This window comes from Neophocaena asiaeorientalis, unplaced genomic scaffold, assembly GCF_003031525.2.
Source record: "Neophocaena asiaeorientalis asiaeorientalis breed wild unplaced genomic scaffold, Neophocaena_asiaeorientalis_V1.1 scaffold474, whole genome shotgun sequence".
Classification (NCBI taxonomy): domain Eukaryota; kingdom Metazoa; phylum Chordata; class Mammalia; order Artiodactyla; family Phocoenidae; genus Neophocaena; species Neophocaena asiaeorientalis.
In genome coordinates this window covers 579006-604403 of record NW_020175391.1, presented here as the reverse complement: position 1 = coordinate 604403, position 25398 = coordinate 579006, and the positions used below count along the sequence as shown (strand labels likewise).

The following is a 25398-nucleotide window of genomic DNA, read 5'->3' as shown; positions in this document are numbered from 1 at the left end:
TTGTTTTTTTTTTTTTTTTTTTTTTTTTTTTTTGCGGTACGCGGGCCTCTCACTGTTGTGGCCTCTCCCGTTGCGGAGCACAGGCTCCGGACGCGCAGGCTCAGCGGCCATGGCTCACGGGCCCAGCCGCTCCGCAGCACGCGGGATCCTCCCAGGCCGGGGCACGAACCCGTGCCCCCTGCATCGGCAAGCGGACTCTCAACCACTGCGCCACCAGGGAAGCCCCAAAAATCTGCATTTTAAACAAGCCTCCCAGATTATTCTTACGCCCAATAAAGTTTGGATAGGTTATAGTTTTTTAACTTTCTAACTATAGAAAAATTTAAATTTTTAAACATATTCAAAACTAGAAAGAATATTATACTAAACTCTCATGTATCCATCACCCAGCCTCAACGATTATGAACAGATGGTCAATCTTGTTTCACCTAGACCTTGATATATTTTCCTAGGGATGGCCCCCACACCCACACCACCCCACCAGATTATTCTGGAGCAAATCCTAGACATCATATAATTTCATCCATGAATATTTCAGTTTCAATCTCTAAAAAATAAAGGACTCCTTTTAAAAACGGCCACAATACCATCAATACCACACTTTAAAAACTTAACAATAATGTAGACATTATTCACATTTCCCCAACTGTCTTACATATGTCCATACATTCCAGCTGGTTGATGTGTCTCTAAAGTGTCTTTAAACTTAGGTTCTTTCTCCCTTTTTGTTTTCTTTGTCTTTATTTACTGAGGAAACCAGGTCATTTGTCCTGCAGTTTCCCAAAGTCTGGATAGAATACAATTTTAATTCCTTAGCATGGCACACAAAAATCTGGACGGCCTAGCCTCATCTACCATTCTGCACCACATACTCTATATTCTGGCAATACTGAACTACCTGTATTTCCTAGAACGTACCATGCTGTTACACCCTTCTGTGCCCTTGCCATGGCTTCTCTTCCTCTCCTTCTAACATCCTCTTAGCACAGAGCTCTTTGGACACTGAGGACTCAGCAAAGATTATTTCCTGCTCCTCCAGTTAGACATACTTACCCACCACAGTTGGCTCCATTGGTGCCTAGATGCATGCGGGGTTCACTTGAGGCAAGCTTGATCAGCTCATTCCATTCCTTCTGCCACTCATCCTCTGTGTATACCAGCCCTGACTGTGTGAAAGACAGGTAAGGAGTATCAAGCAATTAGAGGCTAGGTTCAAGGGGCAATAGCCATTCCAACTCACTCGTGTTACTCCACTCCCTATTCTCTTACCACTTGGCTAACAATTTTTACTACAAAGTCCAATCTCTTCTCCCTTTTATAGTCAGGATCCATGAAAGAATGTCTATGATCACTCACACTTCTTCCATTCTTTTCTGACCCACTGCAGTCTAGCTTCTGTATCTGCCCTCCAGCCTATGCCCCCTCCCTCACCCCCACAAACTACTTCACCTGACTCTAGCAAAGACAATTACCTTCTAATTGCCAAATTCAGCAAACTCTTCAGTTCTCATCTTTCTTAGCCTTCATGTGGCATTTGATCTCCTCAAACTTTCTTTTCGTTTAGCTCACACAACACTACTTTCTCTTACCTCTCTGAACTCTGTCTACCTCAAAAATATTGAGGTTGTGTCAATGATTTTAGCCTTGGTTCTTTCTAGGTTATCTTTTCTACTACTATAATCTCATCTGCTGCCATCTACATGCTCAGGATTCAAAAATCTTCTTCTCCAGCCCAGATTTCCTCGTAATTTCTATGTTCACATCCAGCTGCCTACTGAAGACTGCCACCTGCCCATGACTACCTCAAACTCTGTGCAGTCAAAACTGAACTTCTACCTCTTCAAAAATCCTCTCTTCCTGTTTTCCTACCTTTGTAAACAACACTATCACCCAAACACCCAACTAGAAACCAGGGGGTTATCTACGACTCCTCTCCTTTCACCCATCCCATACCTGGGATGGGTGAAAGGATTTACTAACCCTTTAGTCAACAGTTATTGAGCATGAACTACGGCAATGGACCCTTAACTGGTTTTACTACTTCCAGTCGTACATTCTTACGATCCGTTTTCTACAATGCTACCAGAAAGATTTTTCTAAAATTAAAATATGATGATGTTTGCTTCCTGCTACAAATTAAGACCTGTCATTACCTATTAGATACAGTTCAAACTCCTTAAGCATAGCAGAGACTCCACTTCCTGGCTCCCAACCCACTTCTCTAATACCATTTAATTACTCATAGTTCCTTGAATGCACTGTGTTGTTTTATACTTCTGAGCTTTTGTCTAGGTTGTGCCTTCTGCCTGGAGCAGCCCACTCCATATCCACCTGGTGAATAATTTCTCAACTGTCAGGAAAGAACTCAAGTATCACTCCTCTATGAAGCCCTTCCTAAATCTCCCGGGTACATCAACCACTCACTCCTTCCTTTGTGCTCTCCCTCCTCAACTGCTATGTAGACTTCTATCATAGAAGTCATAACCTGTTACTTTGTTGCAATTAGGTATTTACATGTCCATCTCCTACCACTACTCCTAAGAACCAGGACCATGTTTTATGCAATATGCCTAGTACCTACTATGTGATCAGTAATCAGTAAATACATGCTCAGTAAAACTATTAACTTTTTATTAAAGGAGTAGAAGGAGTAGTACAATCTTAAAATACCATATTGGCTTTAGGATGTATATGATGATTTGGAAGAAAGTCTATATTATTAATTATATTTGGCCTATATAAGTGTTAAAATGAGTTTATACTTTAAACACACATTGACATAGTAGAAAGAATCACACTGGAAACATGAGAGGTATCAGAACAAATTTAACAGGAATTAAAGAGCTATTGTGACCACATTTTACTTTAACAATAAAAAAAAGACAAAGCTATTTTCAATGTGTAAAATTCTATGACAGATTTTTTCAACTAAAAATACAAAAGAACAATGCACAGGTTATATATGGGGTGCTCTGGTCACTGATAAATGGTCACTGATACACATTCATGAGGATCTGTCTTCCTCTTGCTCTCACCTATTTTTGTTTGCTGTTTTTATACACACAGCCACTAGGTGGTGTACCCTTCTACGCTGAAAATGTTCTTACTGTGTTTTACCACCATTTTTAACAACAAAACAAGGAGGCCTGGGAAATCAAAACCAATTTAGTGTGTTTGGTGTTTGGTACTGGCTGAAAGTAGCTCCCCAGTCCGTCACCCCCTTCCCCACCCCACTATAATGCTATGAATGGTCTGAGCTAAAACAATTATCTCGTTTCCATGTGGAACTTTCAATGTGCTGAGCAAAAGGAGTAAAAAGATCACTCCTTCAATATCTACTATCGTCCAGGCATGTATTTCCATCTGAGGACTTTGAGAGGGAATAGATGGCTGACCAAGAATAGAACTTGGGTATTTCTGGGTCTCCTGGCTAAATACCATCATAATCTAACTTCACCTTTAAAATAGTAACTATAACAGCTTAATATAGCTGGAATTGGGCCTACCTATCCTCTGACTGTGGCTATCACGTCTACTTTACTAGCTGGCATGATCTGGTTTGGTCTTTTCCTGTCTCTGAAGTGGTCAAATCTAAGGTTCAGGTATAGCCTGAATTCAACAATGAGGAAGGCAAACTCTAGGCTGGCTCTAGCTCAGGCAAAAAAAGCTCTCCACATAGTCCAGCTCAGCTCACCAGACTGCCAGGGGGTTTGGTGTCAATAAAGAATGCTGTTTACTTGGCCTTGCCTCTGTGCATTTCTTTCCCTCAGGAATCTTCCGGGGCAGACTGGCTGATCAAAGACCAGATTCTGATCTTAATATCATCCTAATTTTAAGGTTGAGTTCTTTATTTTTGAGAAAGAAACATAACACATTCTACTTCCATATTTTAAATCTTGAGAACATAAAATTCTAATAACTGAAACAAACAAAAGTCTGTTAGTTCTATATTATGGCCAGTTATGATAGAGCAATAAAAAGAGAAGGAAAAGAAGCTGGAAATTAAGTTTCTGAAGAGATATTCCCATATTAATGCCAGAAACACCCAGCTTTATATACATGGCAAGAATAAAAAAGATATACATGAAGAGCAGGAGATAAACATAGAAGACAGAGAACCAGGGCAAAAGGAAATAGGAAGACTCATTATCTTTATTTAACTGTATAATGTCATTATTAAAGGGAAGGGAATCGGCAAACTTTTTTCTGTAAAGGGCCAGACAGGAAATATTTTAGGCTTTGCGGTGGGGCAACGTGCAGCTTCTATATTCTGCTGCTGTAGCACAAACACATGTAAATGAATTGAATTGGGGAGGCTGTGTTCCAATAAAAATATTTTAACAAAAACAGTTGGTTGCAGGTGGACTTCCAACCACTGCGCCACCAGGGAAGCCCTACAGGCCATATTTTGCCCAGCCCATTTATAGGGATGGAAAGTACAAACAGTCCAGTGTTTCTTTTTTTCTTTTTTTTTTTGGCTGCGTCGTGGTGGTAGGGACTGAACCTGGGCCATGGCAGTGAAACCGCCGGAGTCCTAACCACTGGACCCCCAGGGAACTTCCCAGTATTGCTTTCTTATACGAAAGCAGCCTTAACATTTACTAAATCCCTGAGAAGTACCAATTAAACTCAACTCAACATCTGCTGAACTTCTAAGAAGTACCATTCAAACTCACGCTTTTACAATTTTTTAACAGATAAACTGAACGTACAAAACACAGTATATATGGCAAAAACTATTTTTACACATTTACATTTCTATAATGGTTGAAAACATAAGTCCTTAAAAATTGGTCTAGGGCTTCCCTGGTGGCGCAGTGGTTGAGAGTCTGCCTACCATAAAAAAAAAAAAAAAAAATTGGTCTAGCCTTATTATATGCAAAAACACAAAACAACACAAAAATCCTATGAGCTTGTCGTATTTCATTTTGCAAAAGACTGCCACTAAAGGCTTATTGAGTGCCTATCGGGTAGAAATGCACAACGTTAGATACCTCCTCTACAAGTCTCCACTTCCCCACACCAGTTCTCATAACTCTATCAGAAGGCATGTACCCTATGGTGGTATCTGAATTTTCAACCATTTCCAGGATTACAAGAGGAGTAACACTGACCTAAGCACCTAAGTAGGAGACATTTCCTACTGGTAGGCACTGAGCATTTCCCCTCGGTAACTTTGGGAAACAAGGTGCTCCTGCCCAAGCTCTCTCACCTCTTTATTCTGCTGAGTTTGCTGCCACCTCCAGCGCCGTTTTAATGCTTCCTTCTCCGCTCCCTTCTCCATTAGTGCATACAAAGCTTTCCGTAGCATCAAGTCTCGATCATGGAAACCCCACATCCCTATGGCAAGAAAACATTATGGTTAAGACACCCTACCTCGACTCAACTCCACTTATTAATTATGATACACAGACCCTGGCATGAAGGAAATCAGGCTGAAGCCCAGGTTCAAAGAAACCCCTGCTGTGACTTGGGGGAAAGGTAATCAAGAAAGAAAAGATGTTCCTATTCTGGAGGTTCAGAAACTTTGAGAACCTGAAAGTGGGGGATATACCACATCCTACAGACTCCTGACAAGAAGCCTTTACTCGTGATACCAAGTCTAACAAATTAAAATACAGAGTGGGAATTCCCTGGCCATCTAGTGGTTAGGACTCCTCACTCTCACTGCCAAGGGCCTGGGTTCGATCCCTGGTCAGGGAACTAAAATCCCATAAGCCTCGTGGTGCGGCCAATTAAAAACAAATTTTTTTAAATAAATAAAGTAAAATACAGAGTAGCAGCAGATAAGATGGGTCTGGCACATGGTAATCAGCATCAAAGCTTGAGGGGTGGTTGGAAAATGGGGACGTTTTTTAAAAGCTAAGGCAAATAATATATTGAATTATAAATAGGCATAACAATTTAAAGAAAACAAGTCAATAATTATGTAATATTTTTGTATGGTGACAGATGGTAACTACACTTAACATGGTGATCATTTTGAAATATATAGAAATATTGAATCGCCATGTTGTATGCCAGGGTATAAGAGTGTTGTAGGTCAATTATACTTCAAAAACAAACCCACAGAAAAAGAGATCAGATTTGTGGTTACCAAAGGCAGGGAGAATTGGATGAAGGTAGTTAAAAGGTACAAAGTTCCATTTACAAGACTATTGAGTACTAGGGGTACAATGTCCAGCATGACAAATATAATTACACTGCTGTACGTTATATATGAAAGTTGTTAAGAGAGTAAATCCTAAAAGTTCTCATCACAAGGAAAAAAGAGTTTTTTCTATCTCTTTAATTTTGTATCCATGAGATGATGAATGTCCACTAAACTTATTGTAATCATCTCATAATGCATGTAAGTCAAATCACTATGCTGTATAAAACTTATACACTGCTGTATGTCAATTATATCAATAAAACTGGAAGAGAAGAAAGAAAGAAAAATACATTATTCTAGATTAGACATACATTAAAAAATAATAATAAACAAGTTTCACAGGGGACTGATGAAAACGTATCTTTTTTATATACCAAAAGGATAAATACTTAGTGGAATTATATGCATGCACATACAGTATACTGCTTGCTTACTGCTGCGCATTACTTCTGGGGGCCAGTTCTCAGAGTGGGACTTGTGCTAAATCCTATGTACTCCATACGATTTCTCAACAAGACTGAAAAACTAGGGCAGGGCTCTCTTCCATCTCCTCCTGCACCAGTGAGCATGCACACACACACACACACACACACACACACACACATACACATACACACAGCCTTGCTCTGAGCCATCACTTCTGTCTGAGATCAAGAATAGTCGGATCAAGTCCTTCACATGAGATTTAACTACTGCTTCCTTTCTATGAGGGAATGAAGGACCATTTTCAAGACTCACCAAGAGAGGCTGCGTGCAGGAGGCAGTTTCCATCTCCAGTAGTTGCCAAAGGAAGGAGCCTCTGGCAGGTGGGGTCCACACTCACCCACCAGTTCAAACGCCCTACAGAAACAGGAGGAAAAGGAGAGGAGCAGATGATGCATAAAGTTCTCCCTACTTCCCTATTTCTAAAACAGTCTCCAAATTTGCCTCCTCTAGGAAGCCTATCCAAAATCAAACCATCACTCTATTACTCTGTGTATCTTCTTCACTTATATCTGGTTCATCAGAATCTGGCGAGCACAACTGGTTAGATCAGTTCTTAAGTAGGGACAATTTCGTCTCCAAAGGGACATTTGGCAACGTCTGGAAATATGTTTGGTTGTCACAAGTGGTGGGGAGATGCTACTGCCATCTAGTGGGTAGAGGCCAGGAAGGCTGCTAAACACAATATAATGCACAAGGCAGCTCACACAACAAAGAATCATCTGGTCTTAGGTGTCAGTAGTGCTAAGATTGAACAACCCTGGGTTGGATGATGAGGCCTAGGTCATAGGTCGAAATCTGTGTTGGCTACTTGGTCTGGCTCTGATTTCTTCACTCTGGTCAGGAGACCAGCAGACACTGTAGCAATAAAGGTCAGCACAAATCCATCATCAGTAAAAGAAAAACAACCCAACATGTATATTCAAAGTGTCATGCAAGTATCATCTGCATATATGACAGTAAGCATGTCACCATGTATGTGGTACGACTTTAAAGACATGAGCGATAAGACAAAGTACTTAAAATACCCAAGAAAATGATTCTCAATTCTGTAGTCATCCTATAATTGCTGATTCATTACTTATATAAGGAAAATAATTTATGAATAATGCTTAAAAGTTTTTTTGAATTACTGGACAGTCTACTGAAAGAAAAACTGGCCTATAATCACAGCAGTCAGATAAACTGCTTACTACTTAAAAAACTGTAAATAGATGCACACGATTAGTATAGAAGGGCACAAAATGAAAAACAAGACCTTCCTTTCTGTGCCCCCACCTCCCACCCCCCTGTCCTTCTTCCATGGGAGGTTTTTAATAACTAACTAGCTTTCCCAGAAATCCTAGCTGCCTCACCCCAACATACCAACAAATTTTAAATATAATTTAAGACAAACATAATTGTAAAGGTAAATAAATCTTTTGGGAAAGGTTCGTATAAATAAATGTGACTTAGTTTAATCACCACTGTGCATCATGTACAGCATTGGTTCTTGGAACCAACCATCTACAGCATTGGAACACACAAGGTGTTCCAGAGCCAATTATAATTCATTTGTATTTTTTTCATGTATTGATTTTTAGGTATTGATTTGTAGGCCTTTCACATGTGTATCTGGTTTCCCTTCAATCAAACAGGAAATTTCCAGAGGAAAGTGTCTTATTTGTGTCCTTTCTTTAACTTGAAGAAGCACCTAGCTCAGTACATGTCTCTCTGACTGACTGCCAAGTTTGACTGCAATCAATCAGATCGCAGGCTTAGACTGGAAGCCGCTTGTCAAGCCCAGCCCCTCCACATGGCTGCCTAGACGTGGAGAGCAGAGGGAAGAGCATGGGAAAGGAAGTGCTCACTGACCTGCCTGCTCCAAGGCAACCAGCATGGACTGCTCAATGAGGTCTCTCTCTATGAAGCTGCGAAAGTCTTCATTGTACACAGTGAGATCTGGAAGCTGGAAGGCACAGATGGGCATTTCCAGGGGGTGCTCACTGCTCCCCCCACCCCCACCATTGGAGGAGACATGGGACCGGGCCAGGGAAACAATGCTGGAGCTGGCGTGGGAGATGCCCCTAGACAGGCGTTTTTCTGCAATGAGAAATGGAGTCACCTTAGAACAAACACAACCCACTCAGAGAACTTTCCACTCATGAGGTGATGGTTACCTCTTGACAAGGTTTCTAGTCAGGGAAAAACTGTAAGTCTAACTGGCTACCAAATTTCATGACCCTCTTTCTCTCGCCAAATACAGTTGGAGAAACATAGAAAGTGGTGTTTTCACAGGCACTCACATTAGCACCAAATATACATTCCTCTTTCTACCCTTTTGCCTGAACTTCTCTCCACGACACTGTCTTCTTCCACTTCCATTTCCCAACATAATAGGGACCCTTCATTTGGCAACTTAGTCATTGTTTGGTGGGAGGAAGAGGGAATAAGGGAAATGGAGTTTCATTTGGCTACACTGAGTCAAATAATCTGATAATTTTCAGGGCCTTGGAGAATGTAGAAAAGGATTTCCATTATAGAAAATTAATGACAAATCTTACACATTCAGGAACTTTCTTATCTACCATCAATAACATTTATTTATATTATTTACTACAACTATTCTTGATACTTATATTTATCAGAAATTTATAGGTACAGTCAATTCTTACTTAACATACTACAGAGGAAGGCGGTAATATAGATAGTGCCCCAAATTATTTCATTTGTTTTGAATACATGGCACTTATAATTCTCCAGCAGATATTCCAGTGTGATCATAATTTGCTCAGTATAGTATTGAAATTCATTTGCATGGCTTGAGTTATATAATGACTATCAGAAAGAGCTAAAAATTATATTGGGTATCAGGTCTTAATCCAATATCTGCCAGGGATGATGCATAAAGTAAGTAGTTAAAGTTATTTTATAGTGTTATTTTTTAAACTCTTTTTAAAGGTATTTTAAAAGTACCACATGCCCATGGTAAAAAATCAAAATACTACCAAAAGGTTTGAAGTGTTACAAAGAAATGTCCCTCTCATTCAAAATTCCTGATCCCTTCCCCAGAGGCGACGTTTTGTATCCTTCTAGAATTTTTTTGCCATGCCGTGCGGCGTGGTATGTGGGATCTTAATTCCCCAACCAGCGATTGAACCCGTGCCTCCCTGCAGTGGAAGCACGCAGTCCTAACCACTGGACCACCAGGGAATTCCTAGAATTTTTTATGCACATAGAAGCACAAATAACTTTTATAACAATTTTTAAAAACATAAACAGGAACATGCTATATATACTGTTCTGCGTCTTACCTTTCTCAATAGATTTTAGAGATTTTTCCAAAATAGCACATCAAGTTCTATTTAATTCTTTCTAATGGCTGCCAAGTATTCCATAATATGGATGATTACAATTTATTTAACCACTCCTCTATTAATGGATAATTAAAAGTTGTTTTCAAGCTTTAACTTTTAAGCTTTACACTACGTCTTTGTGTCTATTTATGAATTAGGTAAGTATGTATTTATTTAAAAGGATACACACCACACACAGACACACACACACACAACACATATATGATAAATTCCTAGAAACAAAATTGCTGAGATAGAGTATACGTGCATTTAAAAATTTTGACAGATACTAATAAATATTAACAAAATATCCTCCAAAGGGGTAGATGATAGGGATCCTTTGAATTCTATCTTTATGTGTACCTTATCTCAACAATTAGATTGTTATTCTTCTTCCTCTATCTCTTTGAAGATGGCATTTATACAGGATGGCACTCAAGATGCAGAAAGTGAGGGGTTCCAGCATCTGGACAGACTGAGGTCACCTCTGATCATTTGGTTGGGGAGGTGGGGGAGGAATGGAATCATCTCTAAAGGATCACTAAATTCTCTGACTGGTCAGCAGCTGCCTCCCTTTCTTTCTACTCCGCATATTGGAAACAGCCCTCAGCACCCCAATACCTTGAACGATGTCATCTTGCCGCTGTAGGGTGGGTCGGGGAGGGCGAGTAGACTCTCTATCAGAAAACCCTTTCTCAGGGGTCCTGGAGCCACCACTCCCCTCACTAAAGGGTGGGGGCAGGTTCCCAGCATGGACCTGACGTAGCTGTTCAAAATCATTGAGGGCGGCGCTCACATCCCAATTCTTTCCTGTCAGGACACAAAGCAAAAAGTGAATTGGGAGCTGAGAGTATAGAAAAATTGAGGAAAGATAAAGAACCATCATTCTAAGCATCTTATCAAAACCAGCGAGCATATACTCATGCGTACCTCAGTCATTCTCCTTTTCCTTCCCCTACTTTAATTTCCTTCATAACACTTTGATCTGGAATACCACAACTTCTTTATTTACTTATTGTCTATTTCCTAAGAAAGCCCTGTGTGCATACAGAATTTGCTTCTCTGAACTGAAAGGGCCCTCGGAGACCTAGTAACCTCATTTTACAGATAAAGGAAATGAAGCCTAAAGAAGTAGAGTTACTTGCCCAAAGTCACAGGTAGTTCACACCAGGGCCTCAGCTGGACTCAAGCCCAGGTCTCCTAATTCTGAGATCCAGAGAGTTCTGAGCCTAGATGTGCTCTGGGGTGTCCTAAACCACCTGAAACTGTATACAAAGTTATAGGTATGTGTGTTTTTCTAAAGAAAGAGCTGATAGCTGCCATCAGGTTATCAAAGGGAATTGTTAATTCCCCTCAAATTTAAGAATCACTACTCTGCTGAAGAAAACACCCGAAGGATAATTTGTCACAGCAGATTTTTCAGTTGCTTTCTCCAGTTAAATTAGTCAATAAATAACATATTGCATAATTGTTCACATTTCTTTCTGTTCTATTCCATTTGTCACCACCTTAATTCAATTCCTATATCACCTAGTGTCCCACCTCCAATCTACTCTAAAGGATCCCATGATATTAATCTTTCTACAGCACAATTCTGATTGTTTCAGTTCCATAATCAAATTTTTAGTGGCTTACCACTACCTACAGAATAAAGTTTAGCCTCCTTTGTCTGACGTTCAAGGCTTTCTATGACCTAGCTTACTTTTCTAACCTTTCCTCTGTGCTTCAACTTCCCTGGCTATGAAAGTAGAGGTGATAATACATAGGATTGTTAAGAAGATTAAATTAACTGAAAGCACTTAAAACAATGCTTGGCACACAGAAAGTGTTATATATGTATTTACTGCCATTGCTGTTATGCTTCTTGTTATAATTATAATTCTCCAGTTAAGCTGTATTAATCATCCATGCCAGATGAATTTATTTCTGAGCCATTAGATTCACCACTTGCTCCAACTCCCTTTGCTCACTCTGCACTCTGCGTCAGTCATACTGGCCTCTTTGCTGTTCCCAGAAATGTGCTAAGACTGCTCCCACCTACAGCCTTTCCACCAACTATTCCCACTGCCTAGAAGGCTCCTTCTCCAATATATCTACACAATTCCTCATCTCCTTCAGATGTTTGCTCAAATGTCACACTCTTAATAAGGCCTACCCTGACTACCCAACTAAAAATCACAACCTACCTCATCATTCCCCTTACCATTTTCCACAGCACCTAACACCTTATACTATGTACTTTACAACTTACTTGGTTATCATGTTTATTGTTTATTGACTATCTCTCAGGCTAGAATGTAAGGGCAGAGATTTTTGCTTGTTTTGTTTTGTTCAAGCATCTAGAACCTAGTACATAATAGGTACTCAATAAATATTTGTTAAAGAATGGAGGACTTTTGTTCTGAACCAATGAATGAATAAATGATTTGTCTTGAGCACTGGATAGTTATCTCCAACTGTCTGCTAAAGTCCTTAAAATCAGATCCTCCTAACAGTCAACATGTCTAAAACTGAACGTCCATCATCTTCCCTCCTAAAGCTTGCTTCTTCTCCTTCTTCTATAGTCCCTAAATCAGTAATGGCATCACAACCCCTCCAGGCCAGAAACTACAGTCATTTCAGCTCTTCACCATTCCTCAGACCCCACTCCTCCTCTTCCCTCACTATCTACTCAGTTCTCAAGGTGGTTTGTGCCCTTGAAACATTTCTCAAATCTATTCTTTCTTGTCCATTTTTATTGTCACTACCCCAATTCAGGTCCTCATATTTTCACCTGGTCTTTTGGGAGGGGGCTCCCTAGTCTCTCTACTCTTAGTCCCCCCTCCCCTCTATAATTTGTTCTTTACACTACAACCAGGGTTAACTTTCAAAGGAAAAAGCAAGAGACAGAAAGATAGAGACAGAAAATGAGGATCAGGTCCTTTGCTTCCCTTTCTAAATTATACCTTAAATCTACCCACTTCTCACTCTGCTGTTACCACTGTAGTCCAAGTCACCATCACCTCTCACCTGAACTATGGCAACATTCTTAACTGATTTTACCACTTCATCTCTGGCCACCTTCCAATCGGTTCCATATCTTTTATCAGTACACTGTTCAGAAACTCAAACCCAATCATTTCACTCCCCTGATTAAAATCCTTCACCAGCTTCCCACCGAACATACACTGAAATGCACAACCCTTACCATGGCCTACAAAGGCCCCCCATATTCTGCTTCCTGCTTATCTAACCAGCTTCCTACCACTCTTTCTTGTACTACTCTTCCTACCTCGCTCACTATCAGTGCCAAACTCTCTCCCACCTCAGGGTCCTTGTATAAGCTACTTTTTTTTTACATAAACACTCTGTGCTACATCCCTTTGTCTTGCTACTCTTGTGCATCCTTCTGTGTTCAGTTCACATGTCACTTCTTCAGAAAAAGCCTTTCTGAACTCTATATCCAAATTAGGTTTCTCCCTTAAACTTCCACAGCACCCTCAACTTTTCTTTCATAGTATGAGTGTGTGTGCACATGGGTGTGTGTGAGAGAAAGAGAGACGACATGCAAGCATTAACTTGTAACACACTTGTTAAAAGCCAGACTCTGAAACCAGATGGCCTAGGTTCAAATCCTACTTAACTTCTTGGACCTCAGTTTTTAAGCTGTAATACTGGGATAATAAAACCTATTTTGCAGAATGGTTGTGAGAATAAGTAATACATTTCAAGTGCCTCACACATATTGAACACATAGAAATGTTCAACACATGTTACAAGAGGAAGAGAAGGCATTTGAGCTGAATCCGGAAGGATGAGGAAAATTTCAAGAGAATAATGGAGGAAATGACACTGCAGACTTAGGAGACAACTTAATATGATCAGGGAAAGGAAACAGGTCAGGCCTGGCTGGAGCACAGGAACTGTGGGAGAAGGTAGTAGGACATGAAACTGAAAATACAAGTTAAGGGCAAAGCCATACTGAATTATCAAACTAGAATTTAAACCCTGATCTTCCATTTCCAAACCAACATTATTCTCACAGGTGCCTAAGTAAATGTCATATTGCCACACCTTACTAAGGGCTGACAACCTAGAAAATTACCTATGTGTGCTAAGAACTTGCTCCTTCCCCCACAGGCTCACCTATTTGCGTCATTATATATTTTCACCAAAAAGCATCTGTTAACTATGACTCCAAACAAAGAATCCTACTGACATGAGGCCAAGCCTAAAGGACCTTAAAATCTAGAACATTCACACTTACGGATACATACAGATATAAGTAAACAAAAGCAGCTAAATGAAAACATTAAATTAATCCACTCTATATAGAATGATCCATACAAGTTAGGGAAGGAAAGACAAAAAACATGAATGATCCCAAATATGAAAATCTAATCATTTATACATAAAAAGGAAGTCTTACAGATCTAAAATTATGGTTTTAATGGACTGATATCAAATTTCACTTGCATTACCTGAGCTTAAATTGACAGTGGAGAAAGCTACCCAAAAATTCAAGGTGAAAAGGGAATTTTGCATTTTAAAATTATGGTGGGTAATACACAAAGTAGATTATTAGAAGTAACTTAAATGTAAGGCCTACCATACACAAAGTGTCTTTCTGTTCACCTTAAATGTTCCAAATCATCCTAACAATAAATATCGCATCTTATTTTCTCTCTTCTCATTCTCCCCCAAAGACTCCTTACCTTCCAGGAGATCTCGGGCCAACCCTGGCTCTGCTCCTGTGGAACGGACAAAGTCTGACAGGACAGCATCCATGTCCAGGGTCATGTGATCATTAAGTACTTTCAGGCAGCTGATGTAGGGAGGACATAGATCAAAATTCAGGCCTCCACCTGAGGAGGAAATAAACACATAAGGCCCAAATTACACTGGAACGGGATGATCATAGCCCAATTTCAGCAGCTTCCTAACCAAATGGGGAAACTAACTATCCTAGCTCATTCATTTCAGTAGAATTTATTATAAAGAGTAACATTTAGTTTCCCAATTTCTCATTAACATTAGCTTTTTCCTTTTATTATATAAGTTTCAGGTGTCTAGCATTACAGTTCAACATCTATAAACACTACAGTCATCACCATCACAAGTCTAGTTACCATCCATTGCATACAGTCCACCCACTTCACCTATATTAATTTCTTAACTACTACACTAACCACAAAACCATAATACCACTCCAAATAATGCTCTTCCTCTGCCTTTCTAGAGTATTACATTTCTAGCCATCAGTTTGCTTATCCAAACTAATGGAAGGAAGCAGCAAACTACCACCCTGAAGAATTCCCCACCTGCATTATTCTCTTACATAGCGCCTGTTTATTTCCTTCTTGGCACTTGATATACCCTAAAATTATTTTAGTTGGTTGCTATCTAGCCTCCTCCTCCAACATAAAAGTTTCTTGAAAGTACAGAGCTTGTGTGTTTTGTCCACTAATGTATCCCCAGCATGTATCCCTTGGCACAGTGCTTGGCAAATGGCTCTCAGCACACATTTTACTGAACGAATGAATACTATACACTGAATAACTTTAGAGTTGACTAGTACTCTGATGCTAGCTGAGGAAATGGGAGGAGCAAAGTGATATCTAAACTTAATCAAAATAGGGACTTCCCTGGCGGTCCAATGGTTAGGACGCTGTGCTTCCACTGCAGGGGGCATGGGTTCGATGCCTGGTCGGGGAACTAAGATCCCACAAGCCGAGCAGCGTGGCCAAAAAAAATTTTTTAAATAAGAATACTCAAAATAAAACAATCTGCGATTATGCAAAGCAGAGTGGAGATCCCAAAGGTTCATAACAAAGGTCAATCTTTGTCCACTAACTTCATGAACCCAGGAAACATGCCTTTCTCCACTCAGGACAAATGACCACCAAGTAAGTTCACCTGAAAAAGATCACTTCTTTCAGACTTGAATTTGGCAGAAACTATGTCCCTGACCTGTCAGCCTGGCACCAATCCACATTCCTCTGAAGTTAGCAGTCCCAGCGGAGCGAGCAATAACCGAGTGAAAAACAACTTCTCACCAAAATCTGCCACTTCAGACAGGTTTACAGTTCTCTGTAAAAGAGGACTTGTTGGTAAAGTCACCAGGCACATACCTGCCCCACCAAACCCACCAGTCCCCTGCTTTGGCGGAATGCCAAAAGTAGAGTTCTCAAAGGCAACAGAGTGGCTCAGGTGACTGTCTCTTCAGAAGCATCTCCTTCTAAACAACCTAAACTCTAAGGGTGATTCTCGGGTACTTTTTCATCACACCTCCCCTGACCCCAAGACACAGATCCTTTAGTGGTGTGATCAGATCCTAATTATCTAAATTCCTTAGAAATAGTAAGGCAAATAAAAAGCAGTGATTTGTGGGTTATAAAACCAGTCGGCCACTAACTTAATAACTTCATGTAAAAATTTTTTTTTTTTTTGGAGAGAGATGGCAAAATATAAAGTATTCCTTCTTGTACTGTTCCATGAGTACAAGAGGTCCAGGAGCAGAGGGACATGTTTAATTCCTATTTGTGCCGCAACATCTAGCACAGCATCTACATTACTGTCGACAGTCAATAAACGCCTGATGAATAAATGATTAAATGACTAACTGAACCTCCACATCAGCCACCACCAAACCAATCAATCTGAGGCTTAACTCAGAAGATCAGAAATGTGAGGGTGGGACTTCCCTGGTGGCGCTGTGGTTAAGAATGCGCCTGCCAATAAAGGGTACATGGGTTCAATCCCTGGTCCGGGAAGTTCCCACGTGCCGCCGAGCAACTAAGCCTGTGCACCACAACTACTGAGCCTTCACTCTAGAGCCCGCGAGCCACAACTACTGAGCCTGCAAGCTGCAACTATTGAAGCATGCGCACCTAAAGCCCGTGCTCCACAACAAGAGAAGCCACCGCCATGAGAAGCCCCCGCTCACCACAACTAGACAGAGCCCGCACCCAGCAATGAAGACCCAACACAGCCCAAAATAAATAAATAAAAACAAAAATAAATTTAAAAAAAAACATAAAAAGAAGAGAAATTCAAGGGTACTTCATCTTTCACATCACCCCACTATTTCTAATGGTCTGTCCCAGTCCCAATCCATCTCTCAAAGTTTTACAAACTCTCCTTTCTAAAGAGACATCAACATACTGTCACTTCCACCACCCTCGTATCAGAAGAGTTCTACCTACACTTATATATATTAGCTGGGTGACTTTGGTCAAATTACTTACAGGGTGTCAGTTGCTTCTTGTATATCCTAGACTTGGATTCAATGACTTCTAAGATTCTTCCCAGGTTTAAAAAATGAACTTCTTTAGTTCACTACAGCCTCAGAAACTATGATCCTTACATTCTCTTTTGGTCTGCATATTATCAATGTCTAATTTACTTCCATTTTAATATCACAACTGTCAGAAAAGACTACCATTACATAAAGAAATTTTGGCCTAAGATACCTCAAATTCAAAATGTTGTTGTTTTTAAACAACTTAGTTCCTCAGATAAAATACTTAAGAATTAAATTCCTTCAAAATTCACAGATGAATGAGTGGTTTCCCTTTCCTCTAATACAGACAAGAATTCCTTCTTCAAGCCCATTTTAGTCACTGTCTTAGGTCACAGGGCATGGTAGCAGCCCAAATAACTTAAACACATGAATAATCTAAAACCAAGAGCACAGCTGCAAAATGAATTTCAACCTTCTCTCTTAAAAAAACATGCAAAGGAACTTGGTAAAGCCACTCTAATAACTTACTGAAAGGATGTGGGAAATATACAGTAAGTACACAAATAACAATCAACAAAAAGGTACTCAGCAGAAGAGAGGAGTTGATTAAGCCACAGGCTTATAGGCAATTTCCCAGCCAGCCAGAGGCTTTTGAGTGAGAGAAGCCAATGAAAACCATCGATGTCATGGCATCGTAGACCTCATATGTCAATGTAGTAGGATATTCTTTTAAAAAATATTTTTAGGGCTTTCCTGGTGGCGCAGTGGTTGAGAGTCCGCCTACCGATGCAGGGGACACGGGTTCGTGCCCCGGTCCGGGAGGATCCCACATGCCGCGGACCGGCTGGGCCCGTGAGCCATGGTCACTGAGCCTGCGCGTCCGGAGCCTGTGCTCCGCAGCAGGAGAGGCCACAGCAGTGAGAGGCCCGCGTACAGAAGAAAAAAAGTTAAAAAAAAATATTTTTAAAAAATAATTTCCAAAAAAAAAAAAGAATTAATTCTGAGTAAGTCGTCTGGAAAATAAATAAATAAATAATTTCAAGGTCCAACATTATCTAGAATGATTTGCTCAAAAATTCGAAGCACTAAACCAAACTTCTTGGCAGCCCATTCTTATATTTGATGTCTCCAGGTGCATGCCATGGACTCCACCCTAACCCCACCCAACAGGTGAGGACTGCAGCTTTTGTTACATCACCACCAACACCTGGCTGGAGCTTCTTAAATTCCAAATGGGAATATCCAAGGCAATGACTAAGACTCATAGTCCTTGACTCTCAGCACACAGGAAGGAAAAAAAAGAAAACACTGGCTTTCAAACTTTCAAATGAAACAGAAGAGGTACTCAAATATTTGTTGATTGAATGGTGTTTAGACAAATCTAAACTGGAGTCAAAATCCTCCAACCTTCCAATTGGTGGGACTTTAGCGATTATTTAAACCAATGTCTGCCCCAATGCAAGAATCCTTCTATTACATCTCTGACAGATAAATCATCCAGTCTCCACATGAATACAAGCTCTGATGGAGACTCATTTCTTTGCCACAAAGTCCATTTTATTGTTGGACAGCTCTAATTGTTAGAAAATGCTTTTTTAAACTAAATCACCAGCCCCCTCTCTCTCACACATAATGGTCCTTGATCTCTTCTCTAGAACAATAAAATCTACTCCCAGGAATGATGGAATTTTCATGGAAAAGGAACAGATAAAACATTTCTTTCCATAAAAATGTGTTGTAGGTCAACACTGCAATGTTATCATAAGCCAGCCAGTGCCTTTTTTTTTCTTTTACAAAATTCTTCCTTATATCAATACTTGCTTTTACCTGTATTCATTCATAAATGTTTATGCTGACCCTACAGTACAAACTCAACAAGTAGAATAAATGAAGTCACGTACCTTGTTCAAAATTCACTTCTGCTGCTATCTTTGCCTCTCATCCCTACTTCCACACTTTCATACCCTCTTGAAGTGATGACAGCAATCAAGAATAAAAACTAACAAGTTAATATTAAGTAAGCACTTTCAAAAACACTATCTTATTCATTAACAACAAAACCCCTAGAGCAGGCTTATTATTCCCAGTTTACAAGTAGAGAAAGGTATAAGGTTTGAAAAGTCAGGTGGGTTACCTGAAGTCTGAACCCAGATATTTTGAACACATGCTCTCTCTACTGTACCATGCTGCTTCCCTAGGGACTAAGTCATTACTGATTCCCAGAACTGCACTGATTCTTATCCATTCAATTCTTTCACCATAGGAAAGGGCTGTGCCTATCTCTCAGTGTTTATTAATGACTTAGACACCTGCCTTGTATTTTCCTCAGTTCAAAGCCTACCACCTTCCTGAGCAATTTCAACACCCACCTGCATAATCCATCCAACATTTCTGCCTTAGAGTTTCATAATCTCATCAAATGCAAAGACCTCCATCTCCACTTCAACAACTCAGTCCTGGACCCTGCCATGCCCTGAAACCATTCCACCTCTAAATCTTCAACTCCCAACATCTTACTCTGTCTACAACCTCATCTCCCTCCAGCTTTTCCTTACTACTAAACCTGCTACCTCACCTCAAGACATCCTCACCTCAGACGAAGACATCCAATTCTTTAACCACCTTATTCATTAATTCAACAAAAATTCATGGAGTGCCTACTCTGTGTCAAGCACTACGGTCAGGACTAGGAACACAACCATGAACTAGACATAATCTCTATCCTCACAAAGCTTCCAGTATGGAGGGAAAAACCCACAAAATTTCACAATTATAATCATAATTGGGAAAAATATTGGGGGGAAGGGTGTTATAGCCTATAGGGAGTCAGGAAAAGCTTTCCCAAGAAAGTGACATTACACCTAAGGACTGACAAACGAGTAGGCATTGGAGACAAACTAAGAAAGAAAGAATGCTCTTAGCAGAGGAAACATATCAATGTTCTGTGGCAAGGAGGAACACAGAAGTGAAAATGGTGCAAAATGAGGATGAAGAAAAGGCCTAGGGCTTCCCTGGTGGCGCAGTGGTTGAGAGTCCGCCTGCCGATGCAGGGGACGCAGGTTCGTGCCCCGGTCCGGGAAGATCCCACATGCCGCGGAGCGGGCTGGGCCCGTGAGCCATGGCCGCTGAGCCTGCGCGTCCGGAGCCTGTGCTCCGCAGTGGGAGAGGCCACAACAGTGACAGGCCCGCGTACCAGAAAAAAAAAAAGAAAGAAAGAAAGAGCCTAGTGGACCCTAATGAAGATTGAGATTTTATCCTAAAAGTAATGAGAAGGCTTTGAAGGGTTGAAGGCAGGGATAGGACATGATCAGATTTAAATCATTAAAAGATCATCCTGGTTGCAGTGGGAATAGTTTGTAGGGAACACAAGTGGATTTAGGGAGACTTGTTTAGAAAACTGCTGGAAAAGAGATGATGGTGAGCTAGACTAGGATGAGAGCGGAGAAGACTGAGAAAAACAGATAGATTCCACTTTGTTCCTTCTTACCTACCTGAACATAAACACAATGAGTGATGACTTTATTTTCCTGTAAAAACCTATCCTTATCCTTCCATTTCATTGGCCCAACCTGGATGGACCCCACATTCAACTTCTCTGCTACTAAATAGGGCTACTGCACAAGACAAGATCACATAATACTACAGAGCAAAGTGACTACAGATATATGGTGTTCCACCTCATTCCTTTCAGTGAAACACTGCAGTCTTTTGCTTGACTTTGGTACCTAACCAGTCTTCTCAGCTACTACCCCACACCTTTGCCATTCTCCCTGAGCCTCCCACCAAAACCTTATTACCTCCCTTACTCCTGGTAGATGACCTTCCCTCTGACTGCACAGAAAAAATAATGAAACGAAGCAAAAGGAGTTCCTTCAGGCTTCCTCCTCTGCCCTACCTGCTGGCTGCTATTCTCTTCTTCCCTGCAAAACTCCTTAAATTAGACTACAGTCACTGATGCTACTTTCTCACCTTATGGTCAGTCCTCGACCTATTAAAATGGGCTTCTATAGAAAGACAACGGCACCACTGTCTTATAGATAAGATCATCACCATCCTCCTTGCTGCTTATCTAAAGTATCTCTTTGTAGGGACTTCCCTGGTGGTGCAGTGGTGCTCAAGTCCTGGTCCAGGAAGATCCCACATGCCGTGGAGCAACTAAGCCCATGTGCCACAACTACTGAGCCTGCACTCTAGAGCCCATGAGCCACAACTACTGAGCCCACACTCTAGAGCCCGCAAGCCACAACTACTGAGTCCGCGTGCTGCAACTACTGAAGCCCGTGCGCCTAGAGCCCATGCTCCACAACAAGAGAAGCCACCACAATGAGAAGCCCACACACCGCAACGAAGAGTAGCCCCCACTCAACGCAACTAGAGAAAGGCCGTGTGCAGCAATGAAGACTCAACGCAGCCAAAAATTAATTAATTCATTCATTCATTTTAAAAAATGCATTCACAGTCTCCAACTCTTTCCAACTCACCCAGGAATCCCACAGGCACTTCAAGCTCAGTACATTAAAAAAATGAGCCCATTCTCTATCTCTGTCCCCCACCCTTTCAAGCTATTCTTCTTCTGGTATTGCCTATTCTAGCAAGTGGTACCACCATCCCTCCTATCACTCAGGTCACAAGCCTGGGAACCACCCTGGATTTCTCTTGTGCCTTATCCTCGCTCACAAATAGTCCTTTATTAAGGTTTACTAATTTTAACCTTAAAAAATTCTCAAATCCATCCAACACCTTCAGATGTTCATAACCTGGACCCCAGTAAGTAGCTTCCTAATTTCTCCCTCTTCCTCTCTCCAGCCACTTTTCACAATGGTTGCTTGTAGAGGCTGATCAATCTAAAATACAAATATGATAGTATTATATCCCACTGCTCTGAATTCTTTATTGGATCCTCAGTGACGAAAGCTTAATATCCAAATTCCTATACATGACAAACGAGGCCCTTCATGATCTAGCTCTACCTAACCCTCCAGCCTTATCTACCTCCCATCATTCCCCTCCTTGTACTGGTAGTTCCCCAAGCATATACTACGTGATTCACATTTCAGTTCCTTTGTGAATGTTGCTCCCTCTGCCTGGAACGACTCCTGGCCTAGCAGGTGAATTTTTATTTCTTCTTTAAGGCTAACTTAAGTACTACCTCATCTGCAAAACCTTCCCTGGCTTCTCAAGTTAAAGTGCCTGCTTCCTCCTTGGTGTTACATCTTGTACTCTACCTCTATCGTATTCTTTATCACACTGCACAGTATTTGTGTTTATTTACATGTTTGTCTCCCCACTAAACCATGAGTAATTTGAGGGCAGGAATCTTGTCTTGTTCATCCTGTATTCCTAGCATCCAAGCACCTGGGAGGTACTCAATTTTTGTTCAGATGAACTGAATTCTACTTGTACAGTATCCCACTACACACACACACACAAAACAGTATTGTCGATAATCAGATAATCAGTGTTGTAAACAGGCAAGTCATCTCAAAGTGTTTACAGTGTGGTAAACGCTGCTCATCTCAAATACATTTGCTTAAGATTGTAATATGATCTTATTTGCAACAGATTTCTCTCCCTAAATGTTTAGCTCAGACTAATATTAAAACCAGTCTGCATGATCTGAGTGCCCAACTACTTAGTAACAGAGAAAAGTGACTTAAAATTAAATACCGACTGTAGATAATACAGCTATGTTAAAATGCGTGAGAAACTACTGACCCTACATTCTCCCATCTACAACATTCCCCAAAGTGTCCACATTCTCACACTATACCCACTCTCCTGGTCCCAGTGATGCATTACAGCTGTGTCTGAGTACTCTCCAACTCCTCCCCAAACTCACTGGAAAACCACAACATTCAAGACTGTCAAGAATTTTCAAAGGTCAGCAACTCCTCCACGTCTATGATGTCAGTCCCAAGGAATCCAGACAGGGAGAAAGAGGAGGGACAGAAACCCTTAGACTTTCACACAATTCTTGATTAGGTGGGCGGGAGAGATGAAAGACTGTCTTGGCAGATTGTTTTTAGTTAATATACATCCTTCCAAGTGAAATAAACAGAATATAACCTTCTTAGAAAAAAAAGAATTGACCGAGTTCCATACTAAAGAGACCTATATATCACTAAGTGTTATAACCCAGAGATAATAAGATGGGTCTAAATGGAAGAAAAGAAGGAAAAGAAGTAATGTGTGTTAAAGTTTTAGACATTGTTTTCATTTAAACTTCCAAACAACTCTTAGAGGTTTGTCTGTATTGTTAACTCCATATTATAGATGGAGATGTTAAAGCTCACAAAGGTTAGATAATCTACCCAAGGTTATACAGTTTTAAAAAGTGGTAGAACCAGAATCTTTATGAGTCCAGCCAATCTGACTCCCAAGACCAGACACTTGCACTAAATCACACTTAGTCCAGGGAGGAGGACTGAGGAAACACAGGCAGTCCACCATGTGAAAGTCTACCCTCACTGCTTCAACTCCTTTCAACTCCACCTGGAGAGAGAGAATAGGCTCTGGATTCAGACAGATCTAGGTTCAAATCCCTGATCTACTACTAATGGTGGTGCAATCATGGTTAAGTAATAATATGACTGTTTTGTGCCTCTGTTCCTTCATGTTAAATTGGGGGAAATACCTACACTTCAGACCTCTTGTTAGGATTAAATAACTTAAGATATGAAAAGCCTTTAGGGCAGTGCCTAGCACACAGTAAGTCCTCAAAAAATGTCATTTGCTTTCTTGCCTAATTCCCTCCCACGCACTCTGCCTCACTCCACTGTGTGTCCAACACAGCCTCTGTATCTCTCCTTCAGAAGCTCCCCCTACTTCTCCAAACAAACCCTCCAGTCCTACAACTGTTTCCAAGGCACAGTCTTAACACATACACATTGTACATGCTCTATCACTCCCATTCCAGTGTCTTTCAACTCCTCAAGTCCTCAAGAAAACGTCGTAAAGGGAACTCCCTTAGTTGCATCTTCTACCGGATGGTCCCTCAAAAAAAAGAGCAAAAGAAAAATGTCTGTCCTCTCCTAGCGGTACAGACATAGCTAAATAGCTCCTTCATCCCCAAATCTCCAGGAACAGCAATTTCACACATATTGACCAAAATTCTAATGCCTTAATCTACCAGCCCTATCTCCCCACCTTACTACTCTCCTCATTCCAGATTCAAAGACTCTATAATATTCACCTAATCTCATGCACAATGTCTATTTTTTGGATTATTGGAAGGAATAATCCTATTCACCCTGCACAATTCTGAGATGTTTTCTACCTCCACTACAGTGTATACTTGGGGAATGTCTATTTTCTCCCCCAAAAACAAACTCAAGAGAAAAAAACTTAACCCGATCATATAATTTACCACTCCCAAAACAATGCTATTGTGTATACACACCAGTAAGGACTCAAGAATTGGCCCCTGGACTTTATCACTACAACTGGTATGTGTATGAGTCAGAACAAGATTTAACTATTTCTTTTCAAAAGTTTCTAGTTTTTATCGGGCTACAAACAGCAAAATAAATTTCTAAGAGACAAATCCCATAAATAGCCAAATGCTAATATACAAATGAGACAGAAGTTCACAGAGAACTCCTTATGAACTGGTATTTGTCTTTTCAGTGCTACTGATAAAAGGCTCCCTGGATTACAGTTATTTGGGAAATTTAATAATTTGGAAGGCTTGTACAATGGAAGTGACCTTTGGAAAAATAAGGGCAGAGACAGTCACAGAGAAAGTCTATTATTATAATATTGGCACAAGAGTAACTTGAATAGAAACAGAAACCATGTTAATGTTTATTTTTTTTTAGATCCAGACCAGTATGTCTATTTGCCACACACAATGAATTTTTTCTTTTTCCTTTCAGCTAAGGTCGAGGATAGCCCAAGGTTTGATTCTCAGTAAGTTCAACTTTTAAAAGAATTACACATGCCACAACTACTGAAGCCTGTGCACCTAGAGCCCGTGCTCAACAAGAGAAGCCACCACAATGTAAAGCCCGTGCACCACAACAAAGAGTAGCCCCTGCTCGCCACAACTAGAGAAAGCCCGCACAGCAATGAAGACGCAATGCAGCCAAAAATAAAAAATATATAAATACATAAATTTATTTTAAAAAATATTATCATTACTGAACTTTTTTTTTTTTTTGCAGTATGCGGGCCTCTCACTGTTGTGGCCTCTCCCCTTGCGGAGC

At 40.6% G+C, this 25398-nt stretch overlaps 1 protein-coding gene across 3 annotated transcripts in view; it reads right to left on the bottom strand.

The window, feature by feature from the left end:
- Positions 1–25398, bottom strand: part of OTUD7B (OTU deubiquitinase 7B) — a 56391-nt gene that overhangs the window by 11450 nt on the left and 19543 nt on the right. For all 3 annotated transcript variants that reach the window (XM_024765779.1, XM_024765777.1, XM_024765778.1), the window contains 6 exons: positions 14667–14816; positions 10594–10782; positions 8492–8719; positions 6893–6994; positions 5213–5340; positions 1054–1166 (listed from right to left, as the gene is read on the bottom strand). In XM_024765779.1, coding sequence (XP_024621547.1) covers positions 1054–1166; positions 5213–5340; positions 6893–6994; positions 8492–8719; positions 10594–10782; positions 14667–14751 — 845 coding nt within the window. In that variant the 5' untranslated portion in view covers positions 14752–14816. The remainder of the gene's footprint in view (positions 1–1053; positions 1167–5212; positions 5341–6892; positions 6995–8491; positions 8720–10593; positions 10783–14666; positions 14817–25398) is intronic.